At 40.5% G+C, this 22,711-nt stretch overlaps 1 protein-coding gene across 1 annotated transcript in view; it reads right to left on the reverse strand.

Annotated features, from left to right (window-relative positions):
- Window positions 1–4,959: 4,959 nt before the first annotated feature.
- Window positions 4,960–22,711, reverse strand: part of LOC135547270 (rho GTPase-activating protein 6-like) — a 35,913-nt gene continuing 18,161 nt past the window's right edge. Inside the window, exons 5-12 of the mRNA XM_064976092.1 lie at window positions 19,738–19,933; window positions 19,488–19,543; window positions 19,208–19,358; window positions 18,163–18,311; window positions 17,003–17,182; window positions 13,725–13,822; window positions 7,839–8,384; window positions 4,960–7,713 (exon numbers count right to left, since the gene is read on the reverse strand). Coding sequence (XP_064832164.1) covers window positions 8,087–8,384; window positions 13,725–13,822; window positions 17,003–17,182; window positions 18,163–18,311; window positions 19,208–19,358; window positions 19,488–19,543; window positions 19,738–19,933 — 1,128 coding nt within the window. The 3' untranslated portion in view covers window positions 4,960–7,713; window positions 7,839–8,086. The remainder of the gene's footprint in view (window positions 7,714–7,838; window positions 8,385–13,724; window positions 13,823–17,002; window positions 17,183–18,162; window positions 18,312–19,207; window positions 19,359–19,487; window positions 19,544–19,737; window positions 19,934–22,711) is intronic.

Here is a 22,711-nt window from a genome sequence, read left to right on the forward strand (position 1 = left end):
GAAGATTTTGAAATGCTGTAGGCGAAGAGGCTTAATGCAATCAGTGTTAATCCTTTAATCGGAAAGAACCTTTTCTCTAACATAAAGTGGTGTTCACTTCCTCAAATGGGAGTTTCTAATGACTCTTTAATTGGTAATGAGTGTTTTAGTAGAATACTAGTAGAAATATCGAGTGATCGGCTCGATGCGTCATATTTTCTTCTAGAAGGGATAGCAGCGAATAATAGCAGTACTAAAGTAAAGCAGCATAAGACATTATGTTCGGGCTGTTCAATGTTTCCATTGATCACATTGTTAACAAAGCATGTGACAGTTCTACTGAGACTGGTTGTGGAGTGGAGACATATTCTCCTGCTCTTGAATAAGTTGTAATGGATGTTCTGTTGTTCCTGCATCTCCACCCACAGTCTCAACTACAACCTTCCTTTGTCCTCTCTGCAGCTGCTGCTGCCAGTAAAAAAGGTAGGATGGACTCCCTGTGAATGACTCCGACTCCTCTCCTCCCAGCCAGTGGATCAGCATGCATTTTGTCAGTACAACCCTGATAAGAGGTGAAATCAAATATTTCAGATTTGTCAATTGGCTCTACAGTACATTGCCCCAATCTCTTCAGAGCAATGTTGTTTTCCTATGACGCTTTTCTATCCCAGACCTGGTCTGTTTCTTCTTAGAGAGGATGGATTTGCATGTGTGGTGGTGGTGGAGGAAGGCCTGTTTCACTCTGTAGTGCAGATGGAAAGGGGAAGTGGAAGTAAACAGCAGTGTGGTTGGTTGGATTGGTTGGATTCCCTATAAAAATGCATCCAGACATCCTGCTCTGTCTCTCTGGCCTGGTCAGAGAGTGTGACGAGCTCTTTGGTGGCCAGAGTGGAATAGCAAAGCCTTTACACAGCTGTGGAGGCAGATATGGCCCACGAAGTTTAACCACATTTCTCAGTGCTGAGTAAATCCCCTAGCTTTGCCTAACAAGGAGTAGACTGCTTTATTATGACAACAGAAGCCAGATGTCCTGTTTTGGCAATTTTTCCAACGAAGAGCAGGGTGACGACTGGACATTATATTCAGCAGTACATCTTTAACACACCCACTTGGAGATCTTGTTGAATAATGCACAAAGGCCGAGTGATCTTTTACTTAAACCAAGCTTCAAAAATGTATTACTCGCAACACTGTCTGCATTGAGAGACTGAGCAGAGACTAGGGTTGCAAAGGTAGGTTACATTACTGGAAACTAAGTTTACCAGTAAACTACCAGAATTTTGTTATCTTTCAAGGATTTTATGTAATCTGGCTCCTTTGGGTACTTTAGATTATCACAGGTGTCTGTAATAGTCTCTGGACCTCTGTGACACTTTATAAGATTATTTAAAAATAATAGAATGACAAAGCTGTAAACTAAATATACACCATCAACTTAGTGAATACCATTGGTGTTTAAACCACCTAAGGTCGATGTCCGCTTCCCAGTGGGAATCTAATTAGCATAATAAAAACATCTGTCAGTTAAATCTAGAGATATCTGTTTTTTTTTTATTTTATTGGATGCCGCATCCGCTTATGCCGCACTTCCGAATCTGCTGTGAAAGGTGACAGAGCTAAAGCGGTGTTTGTCAGACAATGAGACAAACCCTGAAAATCGGTCTTCTCACAAAATCATCTGTAGCGTTCCGAACGGCTTCCAAAATATTATGTTCCATGTAGTAAATCTGTTATTCTATGCGTTTGTATGGACTAATAGCAGTAAGATCACTTTTTTATGATTTTCTTTTTTTACATCAAATCATTTTTTTTGATTTTTTTGGGGGATACTTCAACGGGTCTTAAAATTAAAAATCAAATAGCTAAATGATCCTTGTTATGACCTTCTTAAAACAATTCCAAATAGCTTAGCAGAACACTCACTTCCCCAGTTTAGACAGGGCTTAGACTGTTTAGTGCCAAAAATAAGTGGATAAATACATGTAAAAGAAAAAATAACAAATGTTTCCTGATCTTTCTTATATCGCTCAGATATATGAGAGATATTTCAGAACCAACTTACTTTTGATAATGTTTGGGGACTATATGCGGTTCCATGTAGTGAATATGGTAATTAATGCATTTGTAAGGGCTAATAGCAGTAAGATCAAAATGTCATGCCCTGACCTTAGAGCTTTTTATGTCTCTATTTTGGTTTGGTCAGGGTGTGATTTGGGTGGGAATTCTATGTTCTTTTTTTCTATGTTTTTGTATTTCTTTGTTTTGGCCAGGTATGGTTCTCAATCAGGGACAGCTGTCTATCGTTGTCTCTGATTGGGAACCATACATAGGTAGCTTTTCCCCACATGGTTTGTGTGGGTAGTTAATTTCTGTTTAGTGTTTTGCACCTTACAGGACTGTTTCGGTTATTCTCTATGTTATTTTTGTTATAGTGTTCAGTGTCAATAAAAAGCATGAACACTTACCACGCTGCGCTTTGGTCCGATGATTCCTCTTCTTCAGACGACGAATACCGTTAAACAAAAAAAAAACATTTTGATCAAATAATTTTTGTATATACAGTACCTGTCAAAAGTTTGGATACACCTACTTATTCCAGGGTCTTACTTTATTTTTTTTAAATTTTCGACATTGTATAATAATAGTTAAGACATCAACACAATAAAATAACACATATGGAATCATGTAGTAACCAAAAACGTGCTAACCAAATAAAAATAGATTTTATATTGGAGATTCTTCAAAGTAGCCATCCTTTGCCTTGATGACAGCTTTGCACACTCTTGGCATTCTCTCAACCAGCTTCATGAGTTAGTCACCTGGAATGCATTTCAATTAACAGGTGTGCCTTAATATGTGGAATTTATTTCCTTCTTAATGCATTTGAGCCAATCAGTTGTGTTGTGAAAAGGTAGGGATGGTATACTGAAGATAGCCCTATTTGGTAAAAGACCAAGTCCATATTATGGCAAGAACAGCTCAAATAAGCAAACTAAATGACAGTCCATCATTACTTTTAAGACTTGAAATTCAGTCAATCCGTAAAATTTCAAGAACTTGTCTCTCATGAGGACTGCCTGTAAGGGGGTGCGTGCTGGCTGCAGGGAAGTCAGGCGCAGGAGATTGAACTTGGTATAAATGGAGCAGTTTAAATTTGTGCTCAAAAACTCAGAAAACCAAAATATACAAAATAATACAAGGGGGTACAAAACCCGTCGCACACCAGAACATAACTTGCACATAGCTTACAAACAAACAATCACCGACAAGACACGAGGGGGAACAGAGGGTTAAATACACAACATGTAATTGATGGGATTGGAACCAGGTGTGATACAAGACAAGACAAAACCAAAGGAAAATGAAAATCGGTGACTTCGACCGCCAAACGCCGCCCGAACAAGGAGAGGGACCAACTTCGGCGGAAGTCATGACACTGCCACAGGAAAGGAAGACCCAGAGTTACCTCTGCTGCAGAGGATAAGTTCATTAGAGCTACCAGCCTCAGAATTTGCAGCCCAAATAAATGCTTCACAGAGTTCAAGTAAGACACATCTCATCATCAACTGTTCAGAGGAGACTGCATGAATCAGGCCTTCATGGTTGAATTGCTGCAAAGAAGCCACTACTAAACAACACCAATAAGACTTGCTTGAGCCAAGAAACACGAGCAATGGACATTAGAATGGTGGAAATCTGTCCATTGGTCTGATGAGTCCAAATTTGCGATATTTGGTTCCAACCGCCGTGTCTTTGTGAGATGCAGAGAAGGTGAACAGATGATCTCTGCATGTGTGGTTCCCACTGTGAAGCATGGAAGGGGAGGTGTGATGGTGTTGGGGTGATTTTCTCGTGAAACTGTCTGTGATTTATTTAGAATTCAAGGCACACTTAACCAGCATGGCTACCACAACATTCTGCAGCAATATGCCATCCCATCTGGTTTGCACTTAGTGGACTATAATTTGTTGTTCAACAGAACAATGAACAAACACAACACCAGGCTGTGTAAGGGCTATTTGACCAAGAATGAGTGTGGTGGAGTGCTGCATCAGATGACCTGGCCCCCTCAACCAGATTGAGACGGTTTGGGATGAGTTGGACCACAGAGTGAAGGAAAAGCAGCCAACAATTGCCAGCATATGTGGGAACTCCTTCAAAACTGTTGGAAAAGCATTCCATGTGAAGCTAATTAAGAGAATGCCAAGTGTGTGCAAAGCTGACAGCAAGGTGACTACTTTGAAGATTCTAAAATTACATGATTCCATATGTGTTATTTCATAGTTTTGATGTCCTCACTATTATTCTACAGTTTTGAAAATAGTACAAATAAAGAAAAACCCTTGAATGAATTGGTGTCTAAACTTTTGACGAGCACTGTATATTTTTCTGATACCTCAAGTGGTCTTAAAATTCAAAATCAAATAGCTAAATGATCCTTGGTATGAACTTCTTAAAACAATTCCATTTAGCCTAGTAGAACCCCCTCCCCCGGCTTAGACTCGGCCCAGGCTCTGATGGGTTAATATGAGAGTGTCAGCATAAAATATGTTTTATATATATTTTTTTTACAAACTTTTATTTATTTACTATGTCAATATGTATTTGTTGTCAATGTTTTGGTGGCAGTTGTGGAAAAAATGTCAATAGTTGGAAGATTTGCGGTGAATTGAAAATAATGTTAAATAAGGAAAATAGATGCTTTTTCATTAATTAGGCTATTTTCTCTTGCTTCATATGGTTTAACTACTAGAAAGCCAATGACATTATGAACACAGATATAATAAATGAATCCTATATATTAATATAATGTGTACATTGTACAGTCATTTTACAGTATAAATTACCAAAGTTACAATTGATTGCCATATATTTGATTTTCATGACCAAAATTACTGGTAGCTTTGGTAAATTATAGATAACTTTGCAATCCAACAGTAGCTGAGACACACTCTGTAAATAACCAAAACCTACAAAAAGGAAGATACACAACCATTTATGGATATTCAGCAAAATAACATAGGTATTGCAACCATGGTGAAGATAGAATGTTATAATTTAGAAAAAGTTGAAATACAGAAAATATTCCTAAATTTCCTATATATTCCTATTGTAATAACAAATTCAAAGATATGCAATGCAGGAAAACACGATCATTGAGAATAGGACATTCTGTTTGGTCATGGTTCCCTCTTGTGGCCGTTCAATTAAATGATTTGAATCTAGGTCACAATAACATCAACAAACACTGTATTTTGATTTACAACATCTATATGCTCAAATATTTTGTATAATCTCACAAAAATCATACTCCACCCTTAAGCAAACCGAGTTAAGTGGCGAAAGGACCATATAGGATTGGGCATGATAACTCACCCCACCCATAAAAAGATAAGCCAGTAATCAGGAAGCGGGTTTGCCTGTGTTCCAGTCTGGGGAGAGGAGAGGTGAACTCCCTGTGGTTATGTCTGGGACCCTCTGGTCCACTTCCTGGCTTGTGAGAGGGGTCTCTCAGAGACCAGACAGCTCTGGCTCCGGCACTTCATTACAGTGTTGAAATGTGCCAGAATTAAATCTTTATGGAGTCTGCGGAGAAGCTGCAAAAAGAGAAACCTTCCGCTCCAGTTCATTAGAGTGTGAACCACTCACATTGTTCCTGACTTCCCTTTACACAGACTGGGCACATTAGAAGTAAGAGCGAGAATAAATCATTGCAGTACTTGTAGTAGTTGGAGCATACTGACAGAACTCTGTGAAGTAGAAATTAAAAGGCATTTTAAAGACAGTAAGAGGTTATTGCCACATAACCTTCTGCCCCATTTTTAGTTTCTATGTATAGTTTTACAGAGGATGATAACAAGATGATAAAATTACTAATATCACATCATGGAAGTCATAGGAAAATGAACATACAGTGAAACAATCAGGCGGAAGAAGGGTTCGAGTTGGCAATAATACAGTATTAAAGCAGCTTGATTAGATTAAAAACATGTCAATACTGATGTTGCACAAGGTACTAAAGCATGACTATTAGCATTAGCAACGTAATGTTAAGTCAAGGTGAACATGAACAAGTCTTACTAGCATGACTTGCCATCTCAGAGACAATACTGTGGTTGTTACTAAGGCATAATGTTTGGTCAGGACAAACAAATAATATTTCCCAGCAAATATTCAAACAACAATGAAAAAAACTCAGTGAAAGTCATGACCATATTTTTATCTTAGTACAGTGCCTTCATTCCCCCTCAAAAGCTATAAAACAATTATAGGGGAGAAGAAAAAAACAAACTAGCTTTTGGTACATTTCATGACAGTGGCATTCAAGCACAAACTGAGTGATGCTTTTCTCTTTCTATACTCCACATTGTGGAATTACATTCACAATGTTCTGTATCTTCCAGTTTAATTTTTTCCCTTCAAATAATCTAAACAGTAAGATGACAGTTACTGTTTTATTTGGATGCATGAACAAATCAATGAATTAATGACTTATTACAATCAGTTGCAGAAGGCCACAAACATTAAAATGAGTTATAAAAAGCAAGTGACCAAAAGAGTGAAGTTCAATACCACTATCAAAAAACACAAACAATCCATTTTCATTTGTTTGGCAATAGCTCCACCAAGATACAAATAACACAAAGACACTTGCAGCTTCAAACATAATTGGATGTCATGTTTCACTAAGAAAGTTGTATTTTATTTTGGTTATAGCATATCTGCATTATATCTCACAGGGTGATATTACAATATAAATATAAGCATTACATGTAGGCTATTAGTACCAATACGTTTAGGATACATTCAGATTCATTCTCACACCATTGTTCTGAGTTGAAATAAAAAAAATAAAAATATAAAGGAAAGAAAGTGAAGTATTCAGTTACCATGGGGAAACAATATTCAGATAGTCACATGTCAGTGATGCTAATTTGCGTCTCAGTTGGGGTACTGTCTTAGTGGCAAAGTGTTGGAATCAGACTTCTGAAATATGAAAACTGTAAGACACACATCAAGAGCGAAATGACAACATTCACTCACAGACAATTGGCACAACTCAGTAAGTTTAACCTACAATTTAGAGAAGGACGAAGTAGTTAGAGCGAGTGCGTATAAACATCACATCTACTCTCTGGTAGAGTGTATTGTCTGCTGATAGGAGCTGCCCTACCTGACACCTTTCCCTCTGCAACTCTGGGCTGTCTGACATCTTCCCCTCCAGAGGACCAGAGGAGGGGGTCGTAGGGGCCACAGTCTGGGGCCCAGGGCTGCTGCTGCCCTGGGGGCAGGGGGCAGTTATGGATTCTGTTTGGGTCACACATCCAGGTTAGTGCGTGGAAAGTTAGAGGGAAGGTGTGGAGAAGTTCCTCTGAGCGGTCCAGAGTAGGAAGGGGGATGCCTTCCATCCACCCTGCCGCTAGGCCTGCCTCTGAGGGAGGGACTGGCAGGCTGTCCCATTCCACCCATTAGCGCAATGTCCTCTGGGCTGCAGCCCCCTGGTTGGCCCGGTGGTCAGTGAAGTAATAACAGGTCTGTATCCTCCAATCTCTGCCCTCTCTTCGTCAGAGGGCTACTGCTGCAGCAAGTCATTGGGGGATGTGGCCTGCACTCAGGCATACCAATTGAGGTGTAAAGTTCATCTGACACGCTGTTTGCTGTTGTTACCTTGGTGACCGTCGAGTCCCTCCAATGAGCCACAAGAGCTGCATTCTGAAACGTCGCCATGGGAAACTGGGGGAAACCATTTACACATAATCAAAGTCTTATCTCCACCTCGTGAACATGTAATTTATTCTAGGTTGCAGAGTTTCAAAGAACAAAGAATGAGACATGCTATTCAAAGACAATGAACGTACCAGTGATATGATGATCCATAAACCTTTTCCTTAGAGTGGAATGCCAGACACCCCAGAAATGTTAATCAGGTGTGTCTAATAGAAAAATCCGAAATATTCTTCATATTAAGCAGCAATATACAATACAGTGTATTAGTGCTATTTTCAGAGATGAAATGGCCAACAACTTGATCATTGGGCAGCTCCGCACCTCTCTGATTCAGACGGGTTGGGTTAAATGTCGGAAGACACATTTCAGCTGAATGCATTCAGTTGTACAACTGGCTTGGTATATTCCCCTTTGCCTGTGGATGGTGAGTGGTACTGTAGCTGTCGCTGGGACAACCTTTGACGTGGCCCACCAGTGTGTACTGCTCGGGGACCTTGAAGAGCTTGTCAGAGAGGGGGCTGTTGTCCCCCTGGTCTTGGGAGAGCAAGAGCTCCGACAGCACTGGAGAGTTCATTTCATAGGGGGACACATCCGCACTGGAGGCCTTGTTGGAGTCACTGGAGCAGCACCTCTCACTCAGAGAGAAGGGATCCTCAATCATCGGCAGGCCTGGACCACTATTGGAAAGAGGAGAGAGACATTATGAAGAAGAATCTGCACCCTAGTTACAAAGTATGCCATAATGTACAGATAAGGGGGGAAATTTTGAAGTTCCACATAAAGCAATTATAATTGATTAGCAAATAATGTATTAATCATTACTCACATATTTGTACGTTAACCTATTTAGTCAGACATTTATAAACAACTTTCAAAGTATTTAATAATGATTTATAAGATCATTCATAAGATGTTTGATATAGGCCTCTATAAACCAAATATTTTTGCCCACGGTCTCATCTAAAGTGTGGGCTATTTATACTTTAAAAATACTTCATAAATCTTTGGAGTGACCAGTGGAATTTCTCCCAAAAAGGAGCACATGCCATTGGTAGACATTCCAGCAGTACCTGATGCTCCTTAAGGTCTCAACATGGCACCTAGAACATACAGTATCAATGGTTAAACATTAAGCACGCAATACAGAGGATGTTTAAAACCATTTTATTCCAAAACAGTTACACTGTTGTAATAGTTTGATGTATAACTTCACATACACTCTATGCTGAATGAAAACTTTTTTTGTTGTCTGAAATGCTAACATAAGATTTCTCTGCAGTGACTTTTCTACCAAAATCAAAGTGTGGATTCCATTCACTCCTTGGAGCAGTATAATCTCAGTTAACCCAAAACTAAAATCTTAATTTGGCATCATCTGGTCAGCTGCATGATTAGGTTCTGGGTCCATACGTGTTAGAAATTGGGAGCTCCGAATTGCAAAGTCTCCAGCCTTGCAAAAGGAACAATACACACAAATCCAAAAAATAAAAATTAAGAAATTAAAAAAATATCAGAACAAGCCATGTCAGAATCTGGAATATAAATATACACTATCGTTCAAAAGTTTGGGTCACTTAGAAATGTCCTTGTTTTTGAAAGAAAAGCACATTTTTCATACATTAAAGTAACATACAATTATAGTGTACACATTGTTAATGTTGTAAATTACTATTGTAGCTGGAAACGGATGATTTTTGAAAGGAATATCTACATAGACATACAGAGGCCCATTATCAGCAATCATCACTCCTGTGTTCCAATGGCACATTGTGTTAGCTAATCCAAGTTTAGCATTTTGAAAGGCTAATTGATCATTAGAAAACCCAGCATCCCGGAGTTGACGTTGAGTACCCGCAAAACACAACGTCAACAGTGAAAAGGCAACTCCGGGATGCTGGGTTTTCTAATGATCAATTAGCCTTTCAAAATGGTAAACTTGGATTAGGTAACACAATGTGCCATTGGAACACAGGAGTGATGGTTGATGATAATGGGGGACACATCATCCAGTGTGGATGTGTCCCCAACTAGACTGCGAGGTCAGTGAGGGTGTGATTGTCCCTCAACCTTGTCTTCAGCCTCAGCATCATGATGTCCAGTCTATCCAGCCACTGTTTGCCATGATACCATGGGGACAGCCTCTATAGACTGCCTGGTGAACAGGTGACATGTCTACAGTGTCTGAGAATTGACAGTCCACCAGTGTCCTACAGACAGAGAGAGAGAGAGAGAGAGAGATTATTATAAAACAAATCGAATTCAATTTGATTTGTCACATGCCTCATAAACAACTGCTGTAGACTAACTGCTAAATGCTTACTTATGGGTCCTTTTCCAACAATGCAGAGTTAAAGATAAAGGTCCTGATGTTGGTGATGAGCTTGGAGGGGACTATGGTGTTGAATGTTGAGCTGTAGTCAATGAACAGCATTCTTACATAGGTATTCCTTTTGTCCAGGTAGGTGAAGGCAGTGTGGAGTGCAATAGAGATTGTGTCATCTGTGGATCTGTTGAGGCGCTATGCATATTGGAGTGGGTCCAATTGGACAATTGATCTGTGTTTCTAATGATTTTGGGGCAAAAGTCGCCTATTACTGGTTCCCGGAAACCCTGGTATGTTTGTATGGTCATTGTGGGGATGACATTGTCGACGCACTTATTAATGAAGCTGGTGACTGATGTGGTAAACTCCTTAATGTTATCTGACGAATCCCAGAACATATTCCAGTCTGTGCAAGCAAAACAGTCCTATAGCTTAGCATCTGCTTCATGGGACCACTTCCATACTGAGCGCGTCACTGGTAATTCCTGTTAAGAGTTTTTGCTAGTAAGCAGGATGAGTACAGTCTTAATGTCAGCATCGGTTTGTGGTGGTAAATAGACAGCTGCAAAAATTCTAGATAAAAACTTGACTAGTAAATAGAATGTTCTGCATCTTATCATGCAGTAGTCGAACACAGGTGAGCAAAAACTAGAGATCTCCTTATTATTAGAGATCGGTTTTGACGATGAATAGAAGCACCAGCAATATTTATATCTACAGTTGAAGTCGGAAGTTTACATACACCTTAGCCAACTACATTTAAGCTCAGTTTTTCACAATTCCTGACATTTAATCTTAGTACAAATTCCCTGTCTTAGGTCAGTTAGGATAACCACTTTATTTTAAGAACGTGAAATGTCAGAATAATAGTAGAGAATGATTTATTTCAGCTTTAATTTTTGTCATCACATTCCCTGTGGGTCAGAAGTTTACATACACTCAATTAGTATTTGATAGCATTGCCTTTAAATTGTTTAACTTGGGTCAAACGTTTCAGGGAAGCCTTCTACAAGATTCCCACAATAATTTAGGTGAATTTTGGCCCATACCTCCTGATAGAGCTGGTGTAACTGAGTCAGGTTTGTAGGCCTCCTTGTTCGCACGCGCTTTTTCAGTTCTGACCACAAATTTTCTATAGGATTGAGGTCAGGGCTTTGTGATGGCCACTCCAATACCTTAACGTTGTTGTCCTTAAGCCATTTTGCCACAACTTTGGAAGTATGCTTGGGGTCATCAGACCAGAGGACATTTATCCAAAAATATGATCTTTGTCCCCATGTGCAGTCTGGCTTTTTTATGGCGGTTTTGGAACAGTGGCTTCTTCCTTGCTGAGCGGCCTTTCAGGTTATGTCGATATAGGACTCATTTTACTGTGGATATAGATACTTTTGTACCCGTTTCCTCCAGCATCTTCACAAGGTCCTTTGCTGTTGTTCTGGGATTGATTTGCACTTTTCGCACCAAAGTACGTTCATCTCTAGGAGACAGAATACGTCTCCTTTCTGAGCGGTATGACGGCTGCGTGGTCCCATGGTGTTTATATTTACGTACAATCGTTTGTACAGATGAACGTGGTACCTTCAGGCATTTGGAAATTGCTCCCAAGGATGAACCAGACTTGTGAAGGTCTACAATTGTTTTCTGAGGTCTTGGCTGATTTCTTTTGATTTTCCCATAATGTCAAGCAAAGAGGCACTGAGTTCAAAGGTAGGCCTTGAAATACATCCACATCCACAGGTACATCCACAAGAAACTTGTGGAGTGGTGGAGTTTTAATGACTCCAACCTAAGTGTATGTAAACTTCTGACTTCAACTGTATGTCCGCATTCAATCCCGACTCTGAGAAACAATGAATATTATAGTTTTTTAGGTCCCGTTAATTCTTCTTTTGAGTCCAGGGGATTAGGGCCTGGTCCCGTGTAAGCAGAATGTCCAGAGCTTGTTAAAGTAGACATTTTCGTCCAAATCAAGGTAAGTGATTGCAGTTCTGATGTCCTGAAGATGTTTTCGGTCATAGGAAATTATGGCACTATGTACAATCATTAAAAGTTACCAGCTAGACCAGGATGAATACCAGTCATAGATATTAGCTAACTGTCATCATAAGGGTTAGGCTTCAGGCTTAGGTTCCATTAATTATTGCTTACTATTTTTAGGAATCATATCACATATAAACAGACACCTAGTGAGATAGCTAGCTATGTAGCCAGTTATCTAGCTAGCTAGCTAATAATTATATGGGTATCATACATTTTACTAGTAAAATAACAATCCTGCAGCAGCCCTCTCTTAGTTGTGGTAGACACAAATTGAAACAGACACTAGCCAGTTCATTTGAGCTCTTAGCTAATACCAATGACAAATGGTCTTTAAGCATTTTATTTTGTACAGTTACTTTGTCAAATAAAATTTAAATAAAAAAGACAAGGCAAGAGATGAGCTAAATCATGTAGGCTAGCTAGCTAGCTACGTCGTCTCATTTTTGGTTGACTGACTATTCGGCTTGTATCAGAAGTTCATTTCACAGACTAATTTCATCAATCGGAAAACATACTTGAAAATTGACAGATTATAATTACCCACATAAAAACAAATTGTATACAGTTTCTTACCTTACTATTGTTATCCTGATCTCAATGTCAAAGTTGTGAGAAAACTTTTTGGTCCAAGTAGAGGCGAAGCGCCTCCCGGTGGCAGCATATATTCACTTTCCGTCCCGCACTAAAACTCATAATTTACTCAAACCTGACAATGACACACTGGCATCAGTCATTAATAGGGGCGATTTAAGAGCTCTACACATACCGCTAATAAACTTAGAGATGTTTCTATGTTAAATGCACATGTTTAGTATTAGTGGATGAAACCCATTTCTTTGCTTAGCTTTACTTCCCTGAAGTGTTTCCATTCCCCTGTAAGGGTTGTCCTATTGCCTGGAGCAAGTGAACGGAGCAGTCGGCCAAGTTGAGCCTGCTCTAAAGTTGCTCCAAGTGTTAGTTTTTTTTTACTGAAAACAACAAAGCTGTAAGGAATTACAATGCCTGAAACAGATCTTTCTGGTTCATTCCCATTGTTCAAGTGTAATACGGATCATTTATGGCAGTTATGGAGTTGGGCAAGTTGAGCATGCTCTGTGGCTGTCCCATTAGGCAGGGTATTTTTAAACTGAAATCAAACAAACTGAAAATAATTTGAGACGGGTGTCTCAAAACAAGTTAATATTTTTACCTGCTACACTGGAAGTATAAGTTTTGGTCTGGGCGAGCTGAGCGCGAGCCACTTTATCCTTTTACTCCAGACTGAGATACTCTATATAGGGGTAACTTTACAGGCCACGCTAGCTTTACCCTCATGTGGGTGCTAGCAGGCATGTTTGGTAGTGCTACATATCAACAGCCAATGTAAACCAATCCAGTAGGGATTGGAAGCCTCAGTATGTTGAGCTTCGATGAGTTCTTCACACCACAATATAGCAGAAGTTTTGCATTAAGTTAAGCTTTGCCCAACTTCAGTGCCGCCCTGTTCAACGTACGTACGCACGCACGCACACACACGCACACGCACATGCACACGCACACGCACACGCACACACACACACACACACACGCACACATACGAACCGCACTGCACTGCACTCTGTTCAGAAGGCCATAGTGCAAGGCCATCTAAGCACACAGAAGGCCACACACTCACGAGTGCTGAGAAGCCTTCCTCCGCAGTAGGTAATCCACCACATCAGGATCTGTCTCCAGCAGACTCATTAGAACCTCATTCTGCAGGTCAGGTGGCACCTGGGAGGGCCAGAAATACAACATCTTTAACTGGACATCTGAATTTAACTGAGTTGGTACATCTATCTCATTCTGTGTTAGCTTAAACTGGATATGTACAGTAACTCCCTCAAGAAACAATCAGCTGCTCAGATGTAGGCCAACTTTTGAGCCATATATTGACACAATAATGTACAGTGCATTCGGAAAGTACTCAGACCCCTTGACTTTTTCCACAATTGTTACGTTACAGCCTTTTTCTAAAATTGATTTTTTTTTTAAATTGCCTTCATCAGTCTACAGACAATACCCCATAATGACAAAGTGAAAACAGGTCTGTAGAAATGTTTGCATATGTATAAAGAATAAAAAAACAGAAATACCTCATTTACATAAGTATTCAGACCCTTTGCTATGAGACTCGAAACTGAGCTCAGATGCATCATGTTTCCATTGATCATCCTTGAGATGTTTCTACAACTTGATTGTAGAAAATTTAAATTGGTTGGACATGATTTGGAAAGGCACACAACTGTCTATATAAGGTCCCACAGTTGACAGTGCATGTCAGAGCAAAACCAAGTCATCAGGTCGAAGGAATTGTCCATAGAGCACAGAGACAGGATTGTGTCGAGACACAGATCTAGGGAAAATTACCAAAACATTTCTGCATCATTGAAGGTCCCCAAAAACACAGTGGCCTCCATCATTCTTAAATGGAAGAAGTTTGGAAGCACCAAGACTCTTCCTAGAGCTGGCCGCACGGCCAAACTGAGCAATCGGGGGAGAAATGCCTTGGTCATGGAGGCGACCAAGAACCCAATGGTCACTCTGACAGAGCTCTAGAGTTCCTTTGTGGAGATGGGAGAAACTTCCAGAAGGACAACCATCTCTGCAGCACTCCACCAATCAGGCCGTTATGGTAGACTGGCCAGACGGAAGCCACTCCTCAGTAAAAGGCACATGAAATCCCACTTTGAGTTGGCCAAAAGGCATTTAAAGACTCCCAGACCACGAGAAACATGATTCTCTGGTCTGATGAAACCAAGATAGAACACTTTGGCCTGAATGCCAAGCATCACGTCTATAGGAAACCTGGCACCATCCCTACGGTGAAGCATGGTGGTGGCAGCATGCTTGATGAAAATCTGCTCCCGGGAGCTCAGGACCTCAGACTGGGGTGGAGGTGCACCTTCCAACAGGACAACGTCTTTAAGCATACAGGCAAGACAATGCAGGAGTGGCTTCAGGACAAGTCTCTGAGTGGCCCAATCAGTGGCCGGACTTGAACCCGATCAAACATATCTGGAGAGACTTGAAAATGGCTACGCAGCAATGCTCCCCATCCAACATGACAGAGCTTGAGAGGATATGCAGAGAACATTGGGAGAAACTCCCCAAATACAGGTGTGCCAAGCTTGTAGCATCATACCCAAGAAGACTCAAGGCTGTAATCGCTGCCAAAGGTGCTTCAACAAAGTACTGAGTAAAGGGTCTGAATACTTAAGTAAATGTGATATTTCAGTTTTGTATTTTGTATTAATTAGCAAACATTTCTAAAAACCTGTTTTTGTTTTGTCATCATGGGTTATTGTGTTAAGATTGACGAGGGAAAAACAAAACAATTTAATCCATTTTAGAATAAGGCTGTAACGTAAGAAAATGTGGATGAGTCAAGGGGTCTGAAATCTGTAAATATGTACTCTGAAACACTAAATTACAAGAACTGACGCAAGGATGTGTCAAGAGATTGATAATATCGCTCAAGATTTACAGCAGTTCATGTACAGTTTGAAGCTACAGTACCATATGTTAACGCATGCATATTAGATTATTGCTTAGATTAAACAATGGCCAAGAGAATGTTGTGTACAGGCTAACATGTTTTTGTGTTGGAAGGTCCTACAGACTAAGGTTAAGAAAAATAGAGCTAGGTTAAACAGGTCATCCACAGTTGCTACATCCATACTCACTGGTTCTTGACGAATATAACTTATAAATGCCTCATGAGCTAAATTCAACTGTTGTACCCTATCAGAAACTAAAATATAAACTTATTTTACTCCAATGTTTTTAAACCTTGTAAATGTAAACAAATACTATGTATTACCTCAAAATATACAAATACTATCATTTGTATATCTTGGAAGGTCAATCCTTGCTCTGTTTATGAATTTAAGAGTGTTTACATTTCTCCAGGTCCATCCCTCAGATTTTTGCGAATTGCCTCTTTCAGAAAAAAAGAGCTTGGTCCGAAAGGAGACTGTAATAATATTCCTTAAGAGTCTACACCTGTGCGTCTCTCTAAGTAACATAATAAAAAAATTCCCATCAAAATCTGTCAGTTTAAACTAGAGATATCAGTTTTTTACATGGGCTGCATCTCGACCCATCACATCCACCTATGTCGGCCTTCTGCATCTGCGGTGGAAGCTTGCTGAGCTACAACGGTGTTCGTCAGACCATGAGACAGCCCTGAAATTGGTCTTATCACAAAAATGTCTATAGCTTCCGACCGGTTTGGCCTACAAAACTAATATGACCACTCTATGGAATGATGAGACTCTCACGAACTTTTGATGGTGTTTTTGCTCTATGACCCCCACAAGTGTCATGGGACCCTTCTGAAGGTAACCTATACAAATGAATGGTAGTACGGAGGTCGTTTTGAGAAACAAACAAAAACATTTCCTGAGCTTTCTTATACTGTATCTTCTAGATAGGACAGACACGTCAAAACTTTATGATTTATTTTTTTTGCCATTTATGTATGTGTTATTCAATGCGTTTCTATAGGTAGGAAAGGCTAAATTCAATGTTGTTTTAATTAAAAAAATAATCCATGTTCCAAAAAGTGTTTGGTTATCCTTTTCTTAGACATTACAAGGACACGCACAGGAGTGAAAAACAACGGCACGAGTTCATTAAGCCTCTCTGTACTGGGGCTTGGTTTAACGAGGCTTAAGCCTTCTCGAAAATGTATAAATGTCATGTTTACATTTCATTAGATGGAGCCACTCTATTAAGCTTGAGAATTCCTCTAAACACAATTCTTCCTGGAATGGGGAGCAGTGACTAAGATAGTGAAATTGTTTGTCAGCTGTGCAACTTTTTTACCCTGTCGTCTATCTACTGTGATAAAAGCTTATCTATCTGTCCATTGGCGCCATGTTCTAGCGTTTTCCATAAGAGATAGCTTACCATGAAGAGGGTCTCGTATGTGTTGATCATCCTCTGTACCACGCCTATGATGGCTGTACTCTCCTCGGCACGGGCAAAACTCTGCACAGCAAACTCCTTGTCCAAGCTCTTTTGCTTGTGTAGAAGGTTCGGCCCAAAGACGGTGGCCAGGTTGAGCGATGTCATCTTGTTCCCTGTGATCTAAAGTGGACAATGCTGGATTTGACACTAAAACAATGAGCATACACACACACACACACACACACACACACACATACACACCTTCATGGGAAGCTCTCCTAACTGCGCTGGCATACCTGAGCTCCTTCTGCTCGGCAGGATTAAAGCTGTTATGCATCGTCACGAAATACCCAGTGATAAAAGGATGAAGAAGTTTGAATTTATTTCATTCTGGCGGTCTGACCAGCAGCCCCTCAGCCTCAAAACTCACAGGCCTTGGTGTGTGATTGCAAGGAATGTTCCTCTGACCGTTTGCGATTACAGGAAACATTTCAGGATTATACCAAAAGCTACAATGACGGACGTTAAATTTGAAAGATTATTCAAGGTGACGATGAATAAAAACTTCAGATGACTTTTAAGTCTTTCTTTAACCTGAATGAAGAATAACCACAGTCTTATAAGTGATTGTTGTGGTAGCAAAGGAACACAATTCATGCACACGGCTGACTTAAAGACTTCTCCTGTCTCACCCAAATGTGTAGACATATTCACAAACTGAGAGGAGTGTGGGAATGAATTTGCACTTAACATGCCCTGTCAAAATGAATAAAGCCATGTCTGTCAATCAGAATCAGAATGTCAATGGATCCTCAACATGTACTCCACTCTGCTCTAGTTTCGGTTTGGCAGAAGTACTACTACTGCATGTTATTAACCATGTATTCCGTGCTGTAATGTAAAATGCTGCCAGTATTTCAAAAGATGACTATGACCTTGTCATGGATATCAAATAACCAACATTGGGTGTACTACTACAACATTCATGAAATGTGATTCCAGACGAAGGGTGAAAAGGACAGTAAACTTCAGCCATTTTATTAGACTACTGATATCCCAACTAGCGTTCCTGTCCTGTCCTGCCCTCCTGTCCTGCCCTGTCTTGCCCTGTTCTGTCCTCCTGTCCTGCTCTGTCCTATCCTGCCCGTACCTGCCCTTACCTCCAGTCCGTCCCTGTCCTGGCTGTTCTGGGCATGGGCGGCCACCGTGGCCAGGAACTCCAGGAGGCGTTGCAGGGTGTCACTGTTGCAGGGTGGGAGCAGGCACATCAGCAGCTGCATTGTGATCTCCTGGTCTGAATGGTCCAGTACTGCAGAGGAGGACACGATAAACCTCATCACAACTCACTCTCATTTCTTACAGCTAAAGAACAAGTTGACCTCGCTTAACGATAGAGATTGTGTAGGAATTAGCTGTATGAATTATGAGTGAATTGTGAGCTTTCTTATTAACAGGCTTAAGCAGTGTAGGAGTGACTCAACATCAGTTGACTCACATGGAGTTGATGAATGCTATGTGAAGTGCTGTGCTGAGAGTGTGGCAAAACATTTGAGTTATACACTGTAGCGGATGTAGTGTACATGAATGTGGGATATGGGGCCAGCGTGGGCTGTTCAAGTTTTAATGTCATGTGCACAAGTACAGTGAAATGCCTTTCTTGCTAGCTCCAAACCCAACAATGCAGTAATCAATATCAATGTAACACTAAAAATAACATAAAGTAGAACAAAAACACACAATAAATAAAATAAAAAATAGGAAGAACACGAGAAAATAAGAAGCTATATACATGGTCAGTTCCAATACCACATTTAAAATATGCAGGGACACTGGAGTGATAGAGGGAGATATATATATATATATAGGGGTAAGGTGATTAGGCATCAGGATATGATAAATGGAGTAGCAGCAGTGTAAATGATGATTGTATGTGATTGTGTGTGCGTGTAGTCAGTATAAATGTTTGTGCATGTTATGTGCGTGTTAGAGTGTCAGTGTGCTTGAGTGTGTAGGTTCTTGTGAGTGTGCATAGAGACCATGCAAAAATAGAAATAAAATACAAGGTTCACACGTGGTGTTGATGAAGGGTATTTGATGTGTGGCGATGAGATTGTGTGATATTGCGGTATGAGGTTTGAAGTATGGGCTTAGCAACATGTGAGTATGTGATGTGTAGCCTGGCAAGGGAGTGTGTGGGTTCCTCACACATGGTGTTGATGAAGGCGGTGTAGAGCTCCCTGGTCAGTAGGGGATCAGGCATGTCCCTCAGGAACTCCTTGAGCAGCGCAGCCACATCATGGACACAGTGCTCCTCATCCAGTTGGACCTCCACACCCTGGTCATATTCCTCTCTCAGCTGAAGACAACAACACGACACGAGACAACATCCACCACAGTTTAACACTAGAAACATACTATGAATATCCTAGTGTGTTTAATGCGCACTCATCTACTTGTCAACCAGCATGTTCCAGTGAAACCTTACCTGCCGTACCCTCTTCTTTGAGCTCCCTACACGGAAAATGCCAACAGTCTGTAGACCTAAATTAAATGGCGAAATAGAGGACAAGTTTGCTGTAACAACAGGCAAAGAGTGTAGATTAATCCAGTCATGATTAAATCCTCTTCAAATCATATCGCCTTCAGTGAATGATTTACATGAAAGTCTGAGTTGCCTGGCTTCTCAACTCTGAATTGGGGCACAATATGCATAAGAACGACTGCAGTATATGTACCATGTTTCTCCAGGTACAGGCAGCAGCTCTCCACTACCCTGGGCACCTGTCGAAAGATGTGGTTGAGGCTGAGATTCTTGTCCCTCTGCTTCTTCTTGTTGCTGGGTGTCTCGGCTGGCAGGGACAGCTGCAGGACCTCCAGCAGACGAGACTGGTTGTCATCCAGGTCAGTGATGTAATCCACAGACACTCCTCCCTTGCCAGATACACACAGACACAGGGTTGAGTGAGTCAGGGGTTGGAACCGGTTCAGGGAACAGAGACGAAAACCAGAAAATAACTAACATTTCGAGGAACAGAACCAGAACAGAGAACAAAAGGGATCTATACTGTTCCAGAACTGAACCATTATTTTTAAAGCAAAGGAACTGGTTAATAACGTTCTTTAACGCTCTGGGCATTGTTTTCCAGTCCAACAAAAAAAACGCTACAAAGTGCCTATGTAAAGCCCTCACTGTCACTCAGAAACTTATTCTAGTGTCTGGCTGTCTGCCAGCTGAAAATCTTTGCCAGTCAATTTTGGCGTTCCTCAAGGTCCCGTTTTAGGAACACTATTGTTTTCACTATATATTTTACCTCTTGAGGATGTCATTCAAAAACATAAATGTTAACTTTCACTGCTATGCGGATGACACACAGCTGTACATTTCAATGAAACATGGTAAAGCCCCAAAATTGCCCTCGCTGGAAGCCTGTGTTTCAGACATAAGGAAGTGGATGGATGCAATCTTTCTACTTTTAAACTCGTACAAAACAGAGATGACTGTTCTAGGTCCCAAGAAACAAAGAGATCTTCTGTTGAATCTGAGAATTAATCTTGATGGTTGTACAGTCGTCTCAAATAAAACTGTAAAGGACCTCGGCGTTACTCTGGACCCTGATCTCTCTTTTGATGAACATATCAAGATTGTTTCAAGGACAGCTTTTTCCCATCTGCGTAACACTGCAAATATCTGACATTTTAGGTTAGACTACTGCAATGCTCTACTTTCCTGCTACCCGGATAAAGCACTAAATAAACCTCAGTTAGTGCTAAATAAGGCTGCTCGATTCCTGACTAGAACCCAAAAAAATGGATCATATTACTCCAGTGCCAGCCTCCCTACACTGGCTTCCTGTTAAGGCAAGGGCTGATTTCAAGGTTTTACAGCTAACCTACAAAGCATTACATGGGCTTGCTCCAACTATCTTACCTACACGTACGCTACGGTCACAATAAGCAGGCCTCCGAATTGTCCCTAGAATTTCTAAGCAAACAGCTGGAGGCAGGGCTTTCTCCTATAGAGCTCCATTTCTATGGAATGGTCTGGCAAAGTGGGTGGGGTTATATCCTGCCTGTTTGACCCTGTCCGGGGGTATCATCTTTGAGATATCGGCTGATGTAAGAAGGACTATATAAATACATTTGATTTGATTTGCCACTTGCCAGCATCTGTCATTTTGTCTTTGATTGACATGTTTCAACTATATTTCAGGTTGACATTTTAAATGCTTCAGCTATATTTCCGGATGACATTTAGAACTTTTAAAATTTCATCCTGAAAATATAACTGAAGCATGTCAATCAAAGACAAAATGGCAGATGCTGTGTGTAGGCTACCTGCCCCTCCCCCTCCCTCTGAAGCATTCATAGTCTTCTGAAGTTACAGGCCTGATTCAGAAATTAGGAAGAGAGATTTTTATTGAGAACAATTATGAACTTTTTCAAAGCTAGTTAAGGATACTATAGTTATCACGTTTCACATTGGATTTATTAACTACCAAAAGATAAGATGTGATTTTATTTTAATGTTGGTGCTGCTCTGCACACACAATCTTGTTAGTTAGCTAGCTTGTCAGCTAGCTTTGGTCTAGCTCTCGAAAACTCGGCATTAGGCGGCATTATGTGTAATGTAATGGAACTGAGAGTCATGATCAAGGGCTAGCTCTGGTCCAACGTTAGTTAAGCCACCTCTCTGAAGTTCAACAACATTCAAAGTTACTTCAGAAAAGCTGCTCCTTTGTAGGTATAATTCTGTGGGCCTAAAAGATTTTAACCGGTCCAGAGGTTTATTTTGCTGGTCGGAACAGTGGAATGGAACAAAACATTTTTGGGGGTTCTGTTCATAACAAAACGATTGGAAAATAATTTTGGTTTACAACCCTCGGTGTGAGAACAGTACCAACATATGGAGAGGTGATGGATAGCATATGGCGGCTAGCCTAGCATCAAGTGCATGGCATAGAACGATGGATTATATACAGTGGAAAGCATAGTGAAGTGAAGTGGGAGGATGGCCAACAGTATTTCTACCTTTGGCCCTCAAGTTGTAAGCCTCATAAATTCCTATTAAATTCTTGAATTGAAGTAGTAAACTGGATACAGAATTGCTTTTCAAATTTTATTAAAGTAAATAGAATTGAATTCAAATGCCTATATTCTGTATTAGGTGTATTATATACAAATATACACTCAGTGTGCAAAACATTAGGACTATCTGCTCTTTCCATGACATAGACTGACCAGGTGAATCCAGGTTAAATCTTTGATCCCTTATTGATGTCACTTGTTAAATCCACTTCAATCAGTGTAGATGAAGGGGAGGAGACAGGTTAAAGAAGGATTTTTAAGCCTTGAGACAATTGAGACATGGATTGTGTATGTGTGCCATTCAGAGGGTGAATGCAAGTCAAAATATTTATGTTCCTTTGAACAGGGAATGGTAGTAGGTGCCAGGCGCACCGGTTTGAGTGAGTAAAAAACTATAACGCTGCTGGGTTTTTCACTCTCAACAATTTCCCTTGTGTATAAAGAATGGTCCACCACCCAAATACATCCAGCCAACTTGACACAACTGTGGAAAGCATTGGAGTCAACATGGGCCAGCATCCCTGTGGAACGCAATTAATTGAGGTTGTTCTGAGGGCAAAAGGGGGTTCAACTCAACTTAGAAAGGTGTTCCGAATGTTTTGTAAATAAAAACATCACATATTT

The sequence above is a fragment of the Oncorhynchus masou genome, chromosome 10 (genome assembly GCF_036934945.1).
Source record: "Oncorhynchus masou masou isolate Uvic2021 chromosome 10, UVic_Omas_1.1, whole genome shotgun sequence".
Classification (NCBI taxonomy): domain Eukaryota; kingdom Metazoa; phylum Chordata; class Actinopteri; order Salmoniformes; family Salmonidae; genus Oncorhynchus; species Oncorhynchus masou.